This window comes from Eriocheir sinensis, chromosome 29 (genome assembly GCF_024679095.1).
Source record: "Eriocheir sinensis breed Jianghai 21 chromosome 29, ASM2467909v1, whole genome shotgun sequence".
NCBI classification, from domain to species: Eukaryota; Metazoa; Arthropoda; class Malacostraca; order Decapoda; family Varunidae; genus Eriocheir; species Eriocheir sinensis.
In genome coordinates, this window is record NC_066537.1 from 16,762,736 (window position 1) to 16,783,931 (window position 21,196).

At 56.7% G+C, this 21,196-nt stretch overlaps 1 protein-coding gene across 1 annotated transcript in view; it reads right to left on the bottom strand.

The window, feature by feature from the left end:
• Window positions 1-21,196, bottom strand: part of LOC127005290 (uncharacterized) — a 94,171-nt gene that overhangs the window by 45,091 nt on the left and 27,884 nt on the right. Inside the window, exon 13 of the mRNA XM_050874084.1 lies at window positions 1,183-20,279. Coding sequence (XP_050730041.1) covers window positions 1,183-20,279 — 19,097 coding nt within the window. The remainder of the gene's footprint in view (window positions 1-1,182; window positions 20,280-21,196) is intronic.

A 21,196-nucleotide genomic window follows, 5' to 3' on the forward strand; every position in this document is an offset into this window, starting at 1 on the left:
TTACAATTATGACTATGGTACCGTATGTTGCTTTGTGCCCTTCTCTGTGTTCAAAGTGTTCCACTGTTGGTTGAAGAGTTACAGTGCTCAAACCCCAAGCAGCTGTGGCTTTGAAATCGCAAACAAAAGGGTTGGTTGGTAGATTCATTCACTGCACAGTGTGCAGGCAGTAACTTTTGCCAACTACTGAGGGAACTAATCACACGAGGATGCTACGTTCGATGGGCAATCTTAGTCTTGATCTTGACTTTCAGGGACCGTTTACCTACTTTCAAACAGAAATAGATGTTGAATAATTAATCTCAATCATATTATGTTTTAATAGTTCATTTTATAAGGAGAAACAAAAATGCGTCTACAATAAACACTTCATCCATTCTTTCGAACATGTATCACAGAAAATGTCAGCTGACTGGGCCGTTGCGCAGCCCAAGTCCGTCCCCATGGTTGCCGAGCAGAGTCACGTCAACCGAGGTATGACTGTATACCCTGCTCCACCATTATTGTTCCCGTGTAATAGTCGCTTTAAGCATCACCGCCAAAGTACCCAGCACACTGGTGACTGGCGCGCCAAGACAGAATTGTGTTTTGTGTTTATTATTCACACCGCGCATCAGCTCCTACATGTGGCGCATCATCTTCTTGTGACCTGTATGATTTTTTGCATCAGATGTCCTCCCCCTCTCTTCTGCTTATTCACACTTTCCTTTTCTATTGCATCACACTATTCATTATCTAAAGCAATCAAAATTTGTACCTTTGATGTACACCGCGCAGGGGTAACTTTTTTTAGGCATTTTCAGAGTGAAAACAGTGAGTGTAACACGCCGCAAAATACAGCATATTTCATTCTGGAGACATCTGAAAACTATTGTGTCAAACGGAGGTGTTTTGGGTGTTGGTTTCGTACCAGTAACAATAACCCCGAGGCCTACCAGAACCTAACCATTGGGGTATAAGACGCAGGGTGATTTTTTTACTCTTCTTTTTTTTTAAAAGTGCGTCTTATATGGCGGGAAATATGGTAAATCATACAAAAGACTCCCTTCCTAAGCTGTGAACACTCATCAGATGCACCAGAATTTAGAGCTGGAAGAATAATACTACAACTTAAACACAACTTTACACTGAGGGAATTATACGACAACAAATTAAGGAGCAAATTAGTCAAAGGGTACTTACCAGGCGAGGAGGCTTGTTGCGGTGATGCCATCTCATCCCGGCCATAATAGTCAGGGGTCAGGAACGCCATATTCCACATGGGGTCGCGATACTCAGCGTTGACGTCAATGATGCGGTCGCTGTATTGCTCGGTCACTGAGGGGACAGCGGAGGATGCTTTCACTTCTCCCCTGTTGTTGGTGCTGCCCTGACTCCTCTTCTCCTGGGTCTCCTTCCTGCTGGTGTCCTCACTGGTACCTCTGCTGCTGCTGTCATTGTTACCTCTGTTCTCACCGCCTCTGTTGTTGCTGCCTTCACTGTCCTTATCTTTCCTGGTATTGTCACTCCCCTTGGTCTTGTTGGAACTGTCTCCATCCTTCCCACTGGTGTTGCCCTTTTTCTTTCTCCTATTACTGTTATCATCATCATCATCAGTAGCATCATGATCATTAGGCCTCTTCGACTGGCATTCCATTCTTGTCCCATTTGTAGCGTCATTTCTCTTCTCAGTTTCCCTCCTCCCATCGTCTTTGTTACCCCCACTCTGCTCTCCCTCCTGTCTTTCTGCGGGCTGCGTGGGACTGACTCCTACTGTGTTGCCCTCGACACTTGTATTTTCGACCTCACTCACCTCGGAATCTGATGAAGTCACCTGACGGGTTCGCTTTGGTCTTTTGGTTTCAGTAGCTGCTGCGGTGTGGCCTGGAGGAGTGCGTGAGGAGGTGGAGCTGTGATGTGAATTGGCCTTGTCAGTGCAGGATGGGGCTGTCTCTCCTGCTGTGGGTGGAGGGTGAGGGGAGGCTGTGGTCTGAGTAGGGCAGGTACTGGTGGATGATGACTCTTTGGAGGTGGATGAAGAGAGGCTATCTCGAGCGTTGTTTTGATTGTCTGTCTGTTTCTGGCTGTCTGAGGCTTGGCCATCTCTTTGCCTCGGAGTGTCTATCGCTTTACGTTTGTCTGGCGTCAGGTTTTTGTCTTTTGTGGTTGGGCTTTGGCTGTGTGTCTGTTCCTGGTCCCCTTTGGCCTGTTTCTGAGTGTCCGAGGCCTGTCCCTGCTTGTCTGTGGTCTGCGTTTGGCTGTCAGGTTGTTTTTGAGTGTCAGGCTGCTTCTGGCTACCTGGGGTCTGATTTTTCTGGCCTTCTGCAGTCTGTTTCTTCTTTCCATGAACCTGACTTCCCTGTGAGGTCTCTTTTGGGCTTCCTGAAGACTTTTTTTCACAGCCCAGATTCTGTTTCTTGGTGTTTGGACTTTTCCTCTGCTTCCTTGGGGTTTGCTTCTTGACTTCTGGACTCTGCTTCTGCTTCTTGGGGGTCTGCTTCTGCTTTTTTGGACTCTGCTTCTCTGCTTGCTTCCTCTGCTTGCCTTTGCCTTGTGCCTTTTCATTCACTTTGCCCCCTGATCCATTTTTTGCCGGACTTTTGTGAACAGCTCCTCTCTCTTCTTCACTCTGCTGGAGGCTCGTGCTGGTGCTGGTGCCCTGCTGGTTTGTATTCTGTGTTTCTGTGGATGTGTTTCTTTTGGTGGTTTTAGGTTTGGCTGGACTTACCCCTCGACCAAATATTCTGGTGGATACACTTTCTGCAGAATCTCCGGAGTCTATGTCATGCACAGGTGAAGGGCCGGAGGGGTTGGCTGGGGAGCTGGATATGGGGGTGGTGGTGTTGCGTGGCCGAGGAGTGTTAGGGGAGAAACCATCCAGCCTTTTTAGTGTCTCTTCGATGTCGTCAGTTGCCTCGGGAGCTGAGTTAGGGGGCAGCTGAAGGTCTTTGATGCGGTTGTTGTTTTCCTCCCTCTCAGTCTGCTGGGGTGACGTCTGTTCTCCGTCCTTTGCTCCCCCACCCTTACCAGCTTCCCGTTCTACAGTCACTGTCTCCTGGGCTCTTGGCAGCTGCTTGCAGATGGTTATTCCCTTTGCTGTTGCTTTCACGTGGATCTTGAAGGGGCTGGTGCCTATGGTGCCTGTAGGTTTGTTGCTAGTGGTCTTTGGTCTGTCTAAGATCTTGGTTTTCTTGGCTGCAGCATAGGAAGGGGAGGCAAAGGGACCAGCACTCTCTTCAGACTCGCTGGAGAGCACACGGCACACCTTCAGCCGAGTTGCAAATTTTTTCCGTCGTGTGGCTCCCTTCATGCCCAGATCACGGTCACTGGGGTCTTCCTCCTCCTCTTCCTCCTCTGTGCTCCCCCTCTGCCTGGGCCTGCCCTTGCGCTTGTTCCTGATGGTGGGGGTTGGGGTGGACGAGCTAACACTATCACTCTGGGGATGGTCCATGGTGGCCAGGGAGGCAATCCTCTTAAGGGCAGCAGCACTCTTCCCGCCCGTGAAGCGGCGGTGCGGGAAGGACAGGTGCGGCCTTCCTACCACTCTCTTGCCTGGCTCAGCTCTTGAGGAGGGAGGCGTACTCCTGTCTGGACCACCAAGACCCTTGTTGGGGCTGCTTCCTCCTCCTGGCCCAAATACTGGTATCCCTGGGGGCCTGACAGGAGATTTAACTCCAGGAGAACCTCGGGTGTCCTTTCCAGGGGCTGAGCCACTGCTGGTGCTGGGAGGACAGGGGGCCACACTCTCCTCAGGCCCTATACCTTCCCTGCATGGCTTCTTGGGGGGCTGTGTGTCTTTGGGGCTGGACAAAAGTCTCTTCCTGGGAGTCGTGGTTGAGGCATCTTCAAGGGGCTGTTGTTGCCCCCCGCTGGTCTCTGGGGCTGCAGCTGAGGTGGCAGTGGACAGCTTCTTTGGGGTGCTTTCTTGGGACAATGCCGTGAATGAGTCCACTGTGTTCTGGGGGAGCTTCTCCACCATAACTCTGGGTGGTGTCTTGAGCTTGGCGTCCACTGACTGATTGACGGCAGCCATGTCTACGTCCTCTGGGGGTGTTGATTGCCGGGGGTGCTGGTGTCTGGCCTCCGGGGGGGTGCCCCTCTCTCCCATAAGAAGGGCAGCAAGGTAACTGTCCTCCATTTCTCTGTCCTCAGGAGCCTCCACCCTCTCTGAGCCCTTCGTTGGGGAGCCCAGGAGAGCTGCCAGTGCCTGCTCCACCGAGTCCACGCCACGAGGGGTGCTAGGGGGGCGGGGAGAAGGTACCGGTGTGGTGTTGAGAGATGAGCCAGTGGTGGAGGACGTGATGGTGGGGGTGGTGGGCTTGGGTGTGGTCAGTCTGCCTGGTGGTGTTGAGGATGTGGCAAGTTTCTTAGATGTGGGAGGAGTGGTGTGTGATGTGGAGGGTGGTGGGGTGGAGTGAAGATGGGTGGATGACGATGAGGAGCCTGTGGAAGTCTTTGTGGAGGATGGTGTCTGGATAGGCTGTGAGGCAGAGGTTGGTGGTGGGTGGGTGGTGGGTGAGGACTGGGCAGGGGGTGAGGGGAAGACAACAGTCTGGCTAGGCTTGGAGAGGGTGGAGGTAGATGTTGGTGATGGCGGTGAAGAGGGGACTGGTGCGGGTGGTGTGGTGGAGGTGGTGGTTGGTGATGACTGAGAGGTGGTGGAGGGTTGTGGTGGGGCTGTGGGAGGAGGAGAGCTGTGGCTGGGGCCGGAGGAGTCAGGTTCCTGGTGGCTTGACTCCTGGGATGGGTTTATGATCTTAATTTTGAGAGGTGTCTGTATCTTAGCAACCAGTCTCTCAGATGACACTGGGCTCCCTGCTGTGACAGTTGTGGTAGTCAATGCAGTGGTTGCCATGGTAGTATTACTGGTGGTGGCAGTAGTGGTTTCGGTCGCAGTAGCAGATGTAGTAGTAATTGAAGCAGTAGTAGTGGTAGTAGAGGTTGTGGTGGCACTAGAAGTGTTGGTGGTGATGAGATTGTCCTCTTTACAGCTGCTTGATGTCACACTAAGATTGGTGGGGTCCTGCTGCCACTGAAGATTAGACCTTTTCAGTCTCAGGGTAATGTGGGCTGGAGCAAGGGCAGAAGTAGTTTTGGTTGAGGATGATGCAGATGTAGGAGCTTGAGTTGGTGTGGGAGGAGAAATTTGGGCTGAGGCAGGGACTGAGGCAGGGACTGCTGGTATAAGGAAGCCATCATCAGTGCGCCCAGGTCGTGGCCGATCACTAGCTTCCAGGGAGGCAGAGAACCCACTAAGCTTGGACTTCTTGATGATGAGTTTTTTGATGGCTGGCTTGCTCCCCTCGGCTGGTTTCTCGGGGCAGCTAGGAAGGCCATCCTTGGTCTGGAGTGCAGCAATGTCACTTGGGCTCTTCAATCTCTCACTTTCTTCTGTTGATTTCAGTGCAGGAGCATCGTGAGCTGACATGCCAGGCTCTTCCTGTGCCTCTGGCTCATGTGGCTGGGGATGTTTTGCATCTGCCTGCTGTGTTTGGACGTGGTCTGTGTCAAGTGCCTCTGGCTGGGATGGGCCCTGGGTCTTTTTTATCTTGACAACGAGGTTGGAATGGTCTGATTGCTTTTTCCTGAGGCGGATTTTGAAGTCACCTTGTGAAACATGGCTGGGAGTGGAGCCGGGCCCCGTGTAGTTGATACGGTGGACTGGAGTGTACATAGGAGCATAGCTGGGGGTAGAGTGGCCTGGAGTGTGGCAGGGGGTACGGCTGGGGGTCCTCAGGTAGCTGAAGTTAGGGTCCCTGACAGGAGTTTTGATGGCATTCCAAAGAATCTGCCGAGCACGCTTAAAGGTGTGGGAGCCCCCCTCGCGGAAACGCTTGGCACGCTGTTTGACAGGCAGCTCTTCCTCACTCAAGTCCTCCTCAAACTCATATATATTATTCTTTAGCCTTGAACCTCTTGGCCGGACTGCCTCCATCTCCTCGTCCTCCAAGTCAATACCCAGGGGATCCCGGGGGTCACAGTGCAGTGGCAAGGAGTCAGGGGAGTCTTGGGAGGCAGGGGACAGGGTGCCAGACTGTTCTGGCCAATCCCGGCTTGAGGGACTGCGGCTGGTGTTGATGGAGTCCGCTTTTTGTGTTGGCAAAAGTGGTGTGGTAGTCTCTGGTGTCCCTTTCCTCTTCTTGTGGTGTACATGAGGGGTGGTGGTGGCCATTCTCTTGCCTATGGACATCCTCCTGATGGTGAGTTTCAGCTTGGAGTCATTGTTTATCTTGACGGTGAGCTGTGACGAGGACACCACTGGCAGTGGCTCTGATGTGCTGCCTAAGAGTTTCTTGGGTGGTCGGCCTCGGGGGCGCTTCGTAGCTTCGGGGAGGTTGGACAGCGCTGGGGGAGCAGCAGGCTCTTGGGAAGCCTCTGTTCTAGGCAGAGTTGTTACGGCCTTTTTGGGACGGCCCCTACCCCTCTTGGGTGGAGGGAGGGCTGGGGCACCCAGGGGTACTGGCAATGTGACTTGCTGCTGGGTCTCAATAGGGGGTGGCACGGTTGGTTTTAACGGCTCAGGTGGCAGAGGTGCCACAGGTGGCAGGGATGATACAGGTGGGGCAGGTTGCAGGGGTGGCACCAGTGGTGCCTTTGGGGGCAGTGTAGTTGATTCAGTGTCAAAGTATTTGGTGTATGAAACATTAGTGCCGGGGCGGCGTGTTCTGCGTGTGGTTTGGGGTGGCAGGGATTGGGGGGGTGGCAAGGATTGGGGAGGTGGCGGGGATCGGGGAGGTGGCAGGGATCGGGGAGGTGGCGGGGATCGGGGAGGTGGCGGGGATTGGGGAGGTAGCGGGGATCGGGGAGGTGGCGGGGATCGGGGGGGTGGCAGGAAGGGGGTGGCAGAGTCCACACCTGTCTTTTTGTTGATGTGTGGGGGAGAAGGGCTGTCATCTTTCCATAGGTGTTGTCTGACTGCCTGGTTCTTCCTGCCCCTGCCCCTGCCCCTGCCCCGGCCCCGGCCTGGCTTCCTCCCCGGGGATGTCAGCTTCACTCTACCTGTTGGCCGCCCACTCCACCCCAGCCCCCTGCCTCTGCCTCGGAAGGAGGAGATGGCAACATCTGGGGTAGTGGAGGTCACCTCTGAACTGCTGTCTGGTGTGGGGGGAAGTGGAGGAAGCAAGTCCTCAGTGAAGGCCTTGAGGGCGGCCTTGGTGGGCAACTTAGGGCGGCTCTGCTGCTTCTCTACATCCTCCTGATTGTCCAGTCCTACCTCTGGCCATTCCTGACCCTTCAAGCTTACTGTAGGGGACGGAGGGATGGAGTCAGGCCTCCTGTGGCTCTCTTGCTGTTGAGGGGCTGCATGAGAGTGGTGCCTTGGGGAAGGAGTCATGGGCCGGCCTGCTGGTGCTTCCAGTGTGCTGCTGTCTTGATGTGGCACAGCAAGCTGGCAGGGGAGGGTGGGTGTCTTGGAGGCATTCAGCGCAGGGCTGACAGAAACCCCCCTTGCTGACCTCCTGCCAGCGTGGAGCAAGGCTGCTGAGGTGTCGTCAGCATCGGAGGAATCCAGACCGGGGGACCGTGGGGGGGAGAAAGGCGGGGGAGAGTAGTCAGATCCATCACTTGCCTGGCTGGAAGAACTGCTGCGACGCACAATGATCTGTGAGGCTCGTGTGGTGACCACAGAGTCCAAGTCACTGTCCTCCTGGGTCAAGGGTCCCCGGGAGGCTAGGAGGGCCAGGGCAGGGCTGGAAACTGACCCTGACTCAAGGTGCTCCAGCAACTGTCCTTCCAGACCCTTTCTTTCCCGTGCCCCCTCCTCCCCCTCATCAAACACCTCCAGCAGAGCCTGGCTGTCCATTCCCTTCAGGATGGAGAGTGTCTCTCCAAGGTGGTCAGAGGGGCCACCCTTCTCCATGAGGGCAGCCTTCGACTCCTCGTCCTCGGGGTCCTGGCTGCCAACCTTGTTCCAGGAGGCATCCTCCCCACTGCTGTCTGTGCTCACTCCGGCCATCAGTGAGGCCACTTCTGTTTCTATTTGTGATGCCACTTCAGGTTCTAACTGGGATGTTCCATCATTATCTATCTGTGAGGCCACCCCAGCTGCCTCAATCTGCGAGGCCACATCAGTCTCTAGCTGTGTGGCCACTTGTGTCTGTGTTGGTAAAATCACTTCAGTCTGTGTGGACAAGGCTACTTCATTCTCTGCACATAATGCCACTTGAGTCTGTGAAGACTCCTCAGGTTCCCCACTCAAGGAATTCTTGGCTCCACAACTCAGGGGCAGCTCAGGTGCTCTGGGCAAAGCCACTTCAGACTCCCTACAAGATGTCACTTCACTTTCCCTGAGTGTGGCCGCCTGGGCTGCCATGAACGACACCACTGTATTCTGTGCACAGGTGGGCCTGTCTCCCTTGCTGCTGGGGGTCCCTGCAGGATGTGAGCAAAGGGCTGTGTCATTCCTCTCCAGCTCCCGGCAGGGAGCCCCATCTGACTCCATGTTGCTGGTGGGGACTGACTCTGATCCCCCAAAAGGAACCTGGACTCCCCTGAAGGTGTCCTCAGTCTCTGTGCAGGATGATGCCTCTCCCTCTCTGAAGGCAGCCTCTTCTCCTTCAATGCTGTCTTTGTCTCCAAATTTGGTGGTGAAGGTCTTCTTGAAGCCCCTACTAAACTGGTTCCCCGTCTCCTGGTTGATCTTCTGCAGGACAGACAGCTGGCTCTCTGACAGGCTATCCTCCAGGCAGCTGTCATGTAGCCTTGTCACTCCTTCCACCTCATCACGAGGGAAGGCAGCCTGAGACTCCTCCCCACCTACAATGTCTGCCCGGGAGTGGTCCACAGACTCACGATTGTACCTCATCAGGAACTTTCCCAGCTTGCCTACCTGCTCAGGACGTGCCCCATCACCTGGTAACGGGCCTGTGCTGTCCCCAGTCTGAAAGTCAATTTCGTCCTCCTGTGCCCCAGCCTCTCCGGCCAGGAAGGAGGACATCGTTCCGGGCAGGTGTGTGGGACCAGCTGGAGAGGCAGGGAACCCAGAGGCCTGGCGGGGCGGGGCACCACATGAAGGAGCTAGACCAGTCTTTGGGGGCAGTGGGACCCTTGACTTCTGAGAGGACACATGGTGGTGCAGGGACTTGCCTAAACCTTCCAGACCAGAGCCATCCCCTGGTCCTGACCCCATCCTGGCCCCTGTCCCTGGCGCCATGGAAATGGTTTCTGTCAACGGAGGGATGTTGATCTCCTGCTGGGGGAAGACAGGGTCTGGGGCATCATCCACTACATTGATGGGGCTGTCATCGGGGGAGAGCTGACTTGTCCGTTGCTCTTGCTCCAGCTCCTTGCCAGCCCTGCTCTCACCCCCCATGGGGCCGGGCGGGTGGTGTGCCCGCGGGAAGAAGCTGGGGTTGTGGTATGTGAGCAGGGACGGGTGAGGCAGTCGGTCTCGAACCAGGTAGTGTGAGGTGCAGCTCAGGTGGGGGGGTGGGAATAGGTGGTTCAGGTTCTGTGATGGCAGGTGGGCCACCAGCTGCTCAGGCACATCAGGCCAGTGTCTCATTTTGGGTCGGCCAAGGTGAGCCAACAGAGCCTGCTGGGGCATGGTCCTCAAGTCGGGCCCAGGGAACCTCCAGTACTGGCCACCAGCATCATCCTTGTTCATGGGGGGGCGCGGCATGTTGTCTTTGGCAGGCGGGGCTGGGAGCTGTGGGCCATAGGTTCTGGGAGGAGTGTGGGCCACACTGGAGGGAGGCAGCAGTGAGGGTGGCCCAGACTTGGACACGGCAATAAAAGTCTCCCTCAAGAAGGGCCGGGCTGTGGTCTCCTGCTGGCGGTTGAGGCCTGAGTACAGGGGGTAGCCAATCATGTGGGGGGGCAAGGGGGGTGCTGGCCCAGGCAGGTTGGAGGGCCCAGTAGCTTGATTATCTCTCTCTGGTGGGGGAGGGCTGGGGGAGGGCTGCGTGGTGGCGGGGCTGGAGGCCGCCTGCAGACAAGGGCCAGGGGCAGGGGTAGGGGCTGGGGCTGGGGCTGGGGCTGGGGCTGGGGCAGGGGCAGGGGCAGGGGCAGGGGCAGGGACAGGGACAGGGGCAGGGGCAGGGGCAGGAGCGGGTGGTTCATGGTGATGTGACTCTGGCTCAGGCGGCTCATCGGCGGCTATAGTGAAGGAACGCTTCCTGAGGGGCCGCACCCGCTCATCCCATGCTGGGGCCTCATGTGGCTGGGCAGGGTGGGGAAACAGCAGGTGCCGGGAGGGTGTCAACAAAGAGGGGTCAGGGTCTTGTGGGGCATCACGGTGCACGCCGGGGGCGGCTGACTTTTGGATGACCAGTGACAGCGGGGACGTCTGTTGTGTCGGAAGGTCAAGGTAGGGTGAGGGGGCGGGCGCCTTGGTGGACACTGGGGTGTTCTCTGTGGACCAGCTGGCACGGCCCCTGGAGCCACCTGGTGACTCCCTGATCCTTCGGATGTGGCCCACAGGGGTGGCCAGCGGCCGTATCTCAGAGTCCCCATCTGAGGAAGGCCGGCTGGAGAATGGCTGCTGCAGCTCCACCCCAATGGAGCCCAGTGAATCCACAGAGCGAGTGTCATAGTCCAAGACAGGGCTGGGCCCGGGGCCAGGGGGAGGGGCGGGGCCGGGTGTAACTTGTCGTGGCCGCCTCACCACCACAGTCGGGGCAGTCCCTTCCCTGGCCAGTGGAGAAACAAGGTGCTCCATGGTCCCCGGGCGAGGGCTCAGCCTGCCACCACTGCTGGTGGAGCTGTACGCCTCAAACCTATTGGGCTGAGGCTTGGCGCCGGCAGTCTCCACCCGGCCTGGCTGGCAGCCCTCGGGGTGGTCATCGGGGACAGTGGCAGGGTGGTTGGTGGGTGGTGGGGGCATGTGCTTCTTGTACTTGAATAACTTGTGGCGGGGGTGAGAGGTCTTGTCTGGATCCTGAGGCTTGAAGGAGCTTGGCAGACTGGCAGGGGAGTTTGAAGAAGCAGCTGCACCCTGCTGGGCACTACTGTTGCAAGAGGACATGACAGAGCTGGTGGAGGGGATGACCATGGTAGCTGTGGTGGGAGGGGTGAGGGTGGCAGTAGTAGTGGGAGGGCTAAGGGTGGTAATGGCAGTTATAGAAGTAGAAAGTGTAGTGGTGTCAGTGGAGGTAATGGTGGAGCTGATGGAGGATGTGGAGGGGGAGGTAGTAATGTCTGGGGGAAGGTCTGCGTTCTGCTTGTCACTGGAGGGCTGGCTGGGTGAAGGAGCAGGAAGCCTCACAGGCAGCTGATGGGGGCCACCAGGGGTGAGGAAGCCCATCATCCTGGGAGTTCCTTCCGCTGCTGCTCTTCCTGGTGCTCCAGGGGAAACTTGGGAGAAGCTGAATGATGATGGGGGCCGTTCTACACACCCTGTGGCTGGCTCTATTAACCCTCCTGACTTGCCTATTGAAAACTGGGGCCTTCTGTACATTATCATCCCAGGGGTCCTTGAGAAGGACCCCTGATGAAGGGTGCCGCCAGCCTGGGAGGAGACAGGGACAGGGACAGGGGCGAAGGACGCCTGTGGGGGAGGAAGGATGCTAGTGGTGGAAAAAACAGATGTGGTGCGTGTTGGGGAAATAGAGGTGGTAGTGGTGGTGGGGGATGTCCCCCTAACACACCCAGGAAGGGGCATGAACCTGCCCCCTGCTCCTGCTGCTGTGGTCATCCTCATGCCCCTTGACCACCCTGGGGAGACAGACTGAGGAACTGGTGTAAAGGTGAGCTGGGGGCCAGTCTGAGACATATGTGAAGTGACTGAGGTGGCAGTGGAAGTGTGGGAGGCATGCGTGGTGATGGAGACGGACGGAGCGACAGTGGAGGTGGTCTGTGGCACGAAGGAGAGTTTAGGTGGGAGGGCCGAGGCCTGGGCTGTGGCTGCAGAGGCAAGACTCACTGAGGGAGAGGAGTAAGGCAAGAACATGGCAGCAGTGGTGGCAGGGGAGGTAGTCTGAGATAGTAGTAGAGATGGTACAGAGGTGATGGTACTGCTAGTTTGAGGATTATAGGGGAGGGAGTTAGTAACATTGGCAGCAGTGACAGGGGGGCAAACTTGAGCCAAGTAAGAACCACGTGCAGCAGGGGTTATTGTTAAGGGACCCTGAGGCCAATGGGACGGGACAGGGGTGGCTGATGTGACTGTGGAGGCAGGGGTGGCTGGGGTGGAACTGGACATGAAAGGAGAAGACTGACTAACTGTGGTGATGGTCTGAGGGTTGTAAGTGCCAGGGGTAACAGAGGTGAGTGTGCTAATACTCTGAGGCAAGTAATATGAGACAGGGGTAGATTGGGTAACTAAAGGGGAAGAATGAGCCAAATATGTAGTGGAAGGGGTGCCTGGGGTGACAGAGGGCGAGGTATTGGGCACGTATGCTGTTGCAGGGGTAGCTGGACTTGCAGGGGTGATGGAAGGGGAGGTGTGTGGCACATATGTTGAGGCAGCAGTAATGGAAGGGGAGGTATGAGACACATGTGTTGAGGAAAGGGTGGCAGGGGTGATGGATGGGGAGGTATGAGCCACATGTGCTGAGGAAAGGGTGGCAGTGGTGATGGATGGGGAGGTATGGGACACATGTGTTGAAGCAAGAGTGGCAGGGGTGATAGAAGGGGAGGTATGGGACACATATCTAGAGGCAGAGGAGGCAGGGGTGATGGAAGGAGAGGTATGGACTACATATGTGGAGGAAAGGGTGGCAGGGGTGATGGATGGGGAGGGGTGTGACACATATGTAGAGGCTGAGGTGGCAGGGGTCATGGAAGGGGAGGTGTGAGGTACATATGTTGATGTGCGAGTGATGGAGGGGGAGCCATGAGGCGCGTACACAGAGGCAGGGGTGATGGAGGGGGAGGGGTGAGGCACGAAGGTGGAGACAGGGGTTGTGGGGGTGACAGAGGGGGAGGAGTGAGGAGCAAAGGTGGTGGTGGAGGTGCCAGCAGGAGCCTGAGACACCTGTGTGGTAATGTGTGACATGTAAGGGGGAGTAGAGGTGACAGCTGTGAGTGGTGTGAAGGTGATGGTGGTGGGGGCAGACATGATGGGGGATGACTGGGGGAAGAGGGTGGTGGGAGCAGAGGAGGGCGGAGTTGCTGTGGAGGGGGGCCTCAGCAAGCCTTGCTGCCTCACACCTGGCTGTGGGGTGATGAGGGGTGCCTGCAGGCTCCCCAGGGAGGTGACCACAAGGCTCCCCTGCATGTTGATGGTCTGACCCCAGGGCCTGGGGGCCCCACCTATCCCTACCATAGTGGGGCCTCGAGGCATAATGTTCCTTACGGACAAGGGGGAGAGGAATCCCCCAGCAGGTGCGGGCATGGTACTGTTGGTGGCTGTGGTGGCTGGTGGTTGGAGGGGTGAGGTGGTGCCAGAAGCATTGGGTGAGATGGCTGGCACTCTTGAGAGGGGGGGTTCCTTGCCTGGTGGCTGTGGCTGGCTGGTGGGTGCTGGGCTGAGGGAAGGCTGCCTTGAGTTTGGTCTTGGAGTCAGCAGGCTCTGCAAGGCTGACATTGTACAAGTAGTGGCTGGCACATTCCTGGCAGCTTCAGGAGTCCTGGAAGACTCAACTGGAGTTTCTCTGTTGACACCCTCCTCCGTAATATGCTCATTTTCATCATTTTCTTGCATTTCCTGTAAAAACATCATCAACACTGGTGGCAGCTGTGAGGCCTGAGTGCTACTGGATGAGTTTTCTTCCAGACCACCCTGCTGCAGGATCCTCCCTGGAGCTCCACTGCTGCCAGGATCCCCTGCTTCCTTGCCCTCCTTGGACCCCTGTTGCTCCATGGGGAGGCAAAAATCTTGATTGCTGAGTTCATCCATGATGTCAGCCAGCATCTTGCTGGTGGGCTTGTCCACTTTGCCCACACTCTCGCTGGTGCCCAGTGCAGGGGCTGGGAAAGGTGTGACACCCATGCCTGCTGCCTCTGTGTTGGCAGAGGAAGTTATGTTGGGAGCAGAACTGGTGGGCATGGCAAACTGCAAGTTTTGGTTGCCTGATCCCTCCACAGACTGAGGAAGGGGAACCATGGGATTGGATGTGAGGACAGTGGCAGGAGGGGAGGGGCCAGGAGTTCTCAAGATAGGAGTTGGCAGCCTCATGGTGGAAGTAGGAACCCCTGAAGGGAGGCTGATGTGAACAGATCCTCGCAGTTTGGGCATCAGGATAACCTTTGGGAGACACCCAGGCTGCTGACTCATGGAAGGGTTTCCTCCAGGCTGGGCAATGAAAAAAGGTGTTGAAGTGATGGGCTGCATGGACAGTTCTGTAGCTTGGAGCTGTGAGGTTCCTGTTGTGCCCCCCGAGAGTAGGGTGGCCTTTAGAATGCTGGCAGCATTGGTGGAAGCCATGGGTGGAGTATTAGACACAGGACTGCTGTTGACTGATGGGGTGAAGTTTGTGCTGGTAAGTGGGCTGGGAGTCACTGTGGAGGTGGACTGAGGCCAGGCCATGTGGGGCTGTGCTTTAGGAAGGTCAAGGGTGGTCAGCCTGGGTGCCGGGACACTTGTGGACACCGTTAGTGGAGCTTCAAGAGTGGTGGTGACGCCACCCTGGGAGACACCCACACTGGTAAGTGGGGTGACTAGGGCTGTCTGGGTGGTGGAGATGGTTGTTGGGATGCTGAATGTGATGAGGGTGGTTGGCTGAGGAGAAAAAGTGGATGTAATGGTGGTGCAGATGGGTGCTGAGGTGGTGATGGTGGTGCTAAGAGTGGTGAGAGTTACTGGCGGCACTGTGTAAGTGGTGGAGATGGTGGCAGGCGAGGGCAGGGCTGGGGCTGGGGTGGCAGACAAGGCAGGCTGTGTGAGGCAAGGGTCAGGCAGGTTATTATCATTTGGGTATGTGATGATTGGTCTGATGTGTGTGACAGCAGAGTCTTGAGATGCCACTGGGCTGGGGTGGGAAGTCACAGCTTGGGACAGGGGGCTGGGCTGGGATGTTGTTGAGATGGCAGACAACAAACCTTGTGGTAGTGGGCTTTGAGAGGGCCCTATGGATACAAAAGCCTGTGCAAGGGAGCTTGGTTGTGGGACTGAGTTTGAAGATGATACTAGGGCTTGTGGGCTGGGAATGGACTGGGATGGGATAACAGCAGCTGACATGAGGGCTTGTGTCAGAAGACTGGGCTGAGGTTGGGCGGCTGTGGCTGACATGTTAGACAGTGGACTTGGTTGAGGTTGAGATGCTGTGTCCTCTGACATGAGGGCCTGTCCCAAGGGACTGGGATGAGGTGGAGTAGTTGCTGTTGAAATGAGGGGCTGCATAAGAGAGGTGGGCTGAGGCTGAGGGGTGGAAGCCAGCATTAAAGTTTGTGACAGAGGGGAGGGGTGGGGCTGCATGACAGTAGTAGGCATAAAGGACTGTGGCAAGGGGCTAGGCTGGGGTGTTGTGGCAGGAAGTGATGCTTGGACTTGTGGGTGAGGACTGAGTAGATGTGCGGTGGCCTGAGAGAGTGGACTTGATTGTGGTGGGGTGGCTGCAACTGACACTAGGGGCTGTGGAAGAGGACTAGGCTGTGGTGGGGTAGCAGATGCTGACATGAAGGCTTGAGACAGAGGACTGGGTTGTGGTGGGGTTGTGGTAGATGACATTTGAGGTTGTGATATTGGGCTACAGTGTGAGGGAGTGGCCGATGCTGACCTTACAGCTTGAGGAATGGGGCTGGGGTGAGGTGGGGTTGCAGCAGATGACAACAATCCTTGTGACATGGGGCTGGGGTGAGGTGGGGTTGCAGCAGATGACAACAATCCCTGAGCCATGGGGCTGGGGTGAGGTGGGGTTGCAGCAGATGACAACAATCCCTGTGACATGGGGCTGGGGTGAGGTGGGGTTGCAGCAGATGACAACAATCCCTGTGACATGGGGCTGGGGTGAGGTGGGGTTGCAGCAGATGACAACAATCCCTGTGACATGGGGCTGGGGTGGGGTGGGGTTGCAGCAGATGACAACAATCCCTGTGACATGGGGCTGGGGTGGGGTGGGGTGGCAGTAGCCCCCAGGGGAGGCTGTGGTAGTGGACTTTGTTGTGGAGGGGTTGCAGCAGCAAGGAAGGATGGAGCCAGTGGGCTGGGCTGGGAATGGGTGGCAGGAGTTGACATCCTTGGACTTGATTGTGGTGCATTAGTAGCAGAAGCAGACTGTGGGCTTGACTGAGGTTTCTGGGGTGCAGGAGGAGGGGATAGGAGGCCAAAGATGGAAGAGGGACCTTGAGTGGAGGCTGTGAGTGGAGAGGTTGGCAGGGTCCTATCTGGCATATGTACAGGGGTTTGGGGCATGGGGCTCAGAGCTGGGCTAGGAGCAGAGGGTAATACAGGCATAGGGCTGTACTGCATGCCACCACAGTTACTCTCATCTGATGCCTGGCACCCTGATGATGGACCCTCTGGTCTTGGGGTGGTGGAGGGCTGAATGGGGGTAAGTGGAGGCTGCAGTGGGGTGAGAGGAGGTGGTAATGGGGTGAAGGGGGGCTGCAAAGGGGTTAGAGGGGGCTGGATGGGGGTGAGAGGTGTCTGAAGTGGGGTGAGTGGAGGCTGTAATGGAGCGAAAGGGTTTTGTATAGGGGTCTGAATGGGTGTGAGAGGAGTGGGTACAGGTGTGAGGGAGGCACTGGTCTGGGATGAGAATGAGGTAGGTGCTGAGGTGGGAGCTGAGGACACTGGACCATAAGAGGAGGACTGTCTCTCAGGCTGGGGTGGAAGCTGTGCCTCTGGAGTGTGAGTTGGGGTCTGGGGGGTGTGGAGGTTAGGAGTGAAGGGCATGTACAAGGGAGACTGGTGGTCATGGGCACCAGAAAAGTAAGAGGGGGTCTGGGGTAGGGGGCTGATGAGTGGACCAGGGCCGGATGGCAGGGACGGCAGGGGGCTGGGGGCACACCTTTCACTACTCCCATGGTAGCTGGGGGTGTGGGGCATGGGGCTTATCATGGGCTCCACAGAGGGGTGCACAGGCATGGGGCTCATCATGGGGTGGTGTGGGTAGTCTGAGGACTCAGCCATGGGGGGCACGGGGCTCTTGGCCATGTCCTTGGCTGACAGTTGTGTGCTGCTCCCTGTGGGGGCAGAGGCCTGGGTGTGTGTGGGGGCCTGGGAGGGATGGGCTGGGGTCTGGGGCATGGGGCTCATGATGGGCCGCATCAAGAACTGGTCTGCGGCCTCGTGCAGGTTCCCCAGTGGGTGATGGTCCTCGGCCCGAGGGGTGGCCGGCATGGGGCTCAGGAGACTGAAGGTCTCAGTCATTGAGTGTCTGGGGGTGTTGGGCAGTGGACTGACGATTGGCCCCATGCTGGAGGGCAGCACTGGCATGGGGCTATAGGGTGGGGGGGAGGAGGGCCGTGAGGGTGTGGGGGGGATGGGACTCATTATGGGTCTGGGGGCTGCTGGAAGCACAAAGGATCCCCTGCTAGAAAAGGAAGAAGTTGGGGGTTCCATGGGGCTGTGGGGGCGGTGATGGGGCGTGGGGGCCATGGGACTCACAGGGGGGTGAACCTGGTCCATCTTTGGTAGGGAGCCTATGAGGGGTTCAGAGGTGGAGGGTGTAGGGTCCTCACGGTGGGGGGCAGGGGTGCAGGGCATGGGGCTCATAAGGGGTAAAGACCCCCTGATCAGGGGCAGCTCAAGGTCCTCCTCAAATGTGTGGGCTGCCTGGGTACTCTTGGTCTCTGGGGCAGACCCTTGGGAGCCCTCACTCTTACCTTTACAGAAGCTGCTGGACAGAGAAGGAATAGACTTCAAACTTTTAAACCTCTGGCTGGGTCCTGGTGTGCCTGAAGGCCTGTGCTGCTGCTGCTGCTGCTGCTCATCTGGGGCCTTGGCGTTATCCTGTGTTGCCCCTGGCTGGAGTGGAGCCGAGCCATTCTTTGGCACAGTAGCCTGAGCCCTGAGGTTCCCTGAGAAGGCACTACCTGGCCTAGGGGGTCTGGCCTCAGGGTGGTGTGAAGTGCTACCAGCAGGCACCCTCCCTGGCAGGGCATGTGAGGGTGGAGGGTGAGGCTGGCTGGCTGGCCGAGTGGCTCTGCTCCCTTGTGCCGAGTGAGGTGGGCCTCTGCGCTCTGACCCAGGCTGAGGCAGGAGAGCCCGGCCCCCCTGGCCTGAGTGTGGGGGTGCTGGCTGTCTAGCAGCCCCATGGTCAGTCTGGCCTTGTTGGGGGGCCGTGCTGCCATGAGACACCACAGACCAGTTGCCCTGTGTGAAGCGGGGCTGCTGGGGGCGAGGCGGACAGCTGGTGGCTGACTGTGGCTGGGGTGAGGCACTGCTGCCAGGCTTGGACTGAGGAAGACCCCTGGGTTGTTGGCGGGGTGAGGGGCAGCTGGGTGGGGAGGGGTGCTGATTCTTAGGGGAGGATACAGGCTTGCCTCTGACTGGAGGCTGGGGCTGGGGCTGGGGCTCTATTGTGGCTTTGCCCACATGCTGGGCACCCCTGCCACCTGTCTGTGTCCTTGGAAGGGACTGAGAGCGTAACTCTGCCTGTTGTCCACCCTTATTCATAGGTTCCCTGTGTCCCCTGGGCTGGGAAGTTGAGCGGGCACCCTCCTCTCGCCCCTCCATCTGTTGGAACTGTGGAGGCAGTCGACCTCTGTGTCTCTGTGGTCCATCAGTCTGGGGACCCTGTGGTGATGGAAAGCTGCCAACACCCTGTTTAAGTGGAGCTGTGAGGGTTGCCTGGTGAGGCTTCCTCCCAGGAGGCTCCTTTGGAGGAGCACCCCAGCCCTGAGTGGCAGGCTTGTTGTTGTGTAGTGTCCTGGAGCCAGGCATAGCTCCACCCCTAGCCAAGTTACTGCTGTCTGCCTCCTCATGAGGTTGGTGCCGTTTGGACTGGGGCTTGGCTTGGGGATTGGTAGCTGGTGCAAAGGAAGGTGTTTTCTCAGGTCTTTTGTCACCCTGTTCCTTTCTCTCCCCTGCCTTGGCCCTCCTAGGGGGAACCTCCTGTACTGTTTTCATCTTCTCTGAGGATGCCTGCTGAAGAGCAGCCTTGGACTTGTTACTTGCCTGGGGTTGCCTGGAGCTGAGGTTACCAGCAGAAGTCTGGCCTTCTGTTCCTTGTGCCTGTTTTTGCTTTTCTTTCCTGCTGCCAACATTGCTACTTCTGCTGCTACTGCTACTACTGCTGCTACTGCTGCTGCTGCTGCTGCTACTACTGCTACTGCTGCTACTACTGCTGCTGCTACTTCTACTGCTGCTACTGCTGCTGCTGCTACTGCTGGAAGACTTCCTTCCCTCTCTCTGCTGGGTGGCAACTTTGGGTACCCTTGCCCGGCCCCGTTCCTGTGGTGGGACCTCAGAGGTCTTTCTGGCTGCCTCTGGAACCATGGATGAGGTAGACTGGGAGGCCACTGGGGTATCCAGGCCCTCGGTCATGTAAGTAGGCCGCATCATCAGTGGAGCACTGCTGGAGAAATCTGACAGAGGAAGCCGGGGACAGGGGGAGTCTTTCTCCGAGGCAAGAGGGGTGTTGGAGCTGGAGCCCCCAGGTGTCCTGGGGCGTTCCAAAGGTGTGAAAAAGTCTGTGTCGAACACTGATTCATACTGGTAGGATTGTCTTGAGACATCCCTGCCAGACTCCCCAGCCAAGATGTCCTGCACCTCCCGCCCACCCCCAGGGGTAGGAGGCCTTTCAGGAGGGCTGTCCTGGTCAGAGTCAAACACGTAGTCATCCCCCAGCTTCCTCTGATTGCCTTGGAACAGCTCAGGGGGCGAGGTAGGAAAGACCTGGTCCCCTACCTCTCGGCCTGGGGTCTGGGGCCGGTCTGGGGTGGTGGTCTCACTGTCCGAGTCAAAATGGAGCTCTGACGGCTTTCTCTGTGGAGGGGGCGAGGGGGGAGAAAAGGAGCCAAACAGTCTGGCCATCTTTTTCTTGGACTTCTTCTTGGTCTTGGCATCAGGTGGCTTGGGGCTGGGCACAGGGGCTGGCTGGGGCTTTGCTGCCTCCTGCTCCGACACCCTGCCCTTGGCCTCTTTCCTCTTGGTAGGGGTTGGGGCCTTCTTAGGGGGACTGCCTGGGGTGGGAGGGCGGCCAAACTCTTCATACCAGTGTGTAGGTGGGGGACTGGGGGAGGGTGGGGCGAGGGGCAGGAAGCTCCCGGGGGTGTGGGGTGCAGCACCATAGTCTAGCTCCTCCAGGTAAGGGGCATCACTACTGATGGCTGGGGATATCCTGCTGGGGGGTTTGGGTGACCTTGGGGCAGGTGACAGAGGGTGGCTGGGGGCACCTGGGGATCTTGCCAGACTGAGGGGAGCAGGAGACATTTGGTGACCTGCCCCTGACTGGACAGGAGGTGCAGATGAGGACAAGTGTAATGGCTGGCCAGATGACTCCTTGTTGGCAGGTGTGTGTGTGGAACGACCTTCCCTGAAGGAAGGAAGAGGGAGACATTAGCAACAAATGGAATGGAATACAGCACATAATACATTTACATTCTCACACATGTGCACACACACACATAATATGGAAGGACTGGGGAGAAACATTTTGAAATGGATGAAAACTGAATCTAAGAGACAGACAATGAGGACAGAAATAGGGGATTGAATGCCAAGGTGGACTGGAGTAACAAGTGGAGTGCCACAGTGTTGGCCACAGTAATGTTTTTGATTTACATAAATGACAAGCTCCTAACCAACAACAGGATGCCATTCCACTATATAAATGAAGATTAAGAAATATCTCGGTCTACGAGTGCCTTAGTTTACAAGCGTTTTGATTTACGAGCAAAAGAAAATTACTAAAAATGCCTTGGTTTACGAGCATCCTGTTTGTACAAGTCAAAGATGTGAGTGTGGGTTCCTGCTGTTCAACACAAGACAAGAGCACACAGAGCGGAAAACATTGGGAATGGGGTCTCAAGCTGTTATCACACTGGGACTTTTTCCTCCAACCGCGTTGGTGGTAGGCGCAACAGGCAACTCCAACTTTTCAGGGTGCAAGTCACATACGACCAAGGTCAGTTGCCCATATCCACAACGTGAACAAACCAGTTGCCCTGTATCCACATGGCACTGTTCGCCAAAATAAGGAATGTTTTGGCTTGTACCGCTGTTACTCAAATTACGGACTTGTTGCTACAGTTAATTGGAAGGAAGTTGTTGTGGGTACAATCATCGCTGAAAATGCATCAAATTTGGGAGCATCATTTGTTGAGATAAGTTTCTTAATGGTAACATATGGCAACCTTTCTAAGGAGCGTAGATGAGGAGCTCTGAATGATTTTTAGGTTTTAATCTACTCTGACAGGAGGAAAAAAATAGTTTTCTCAGTGTAACTTGGAA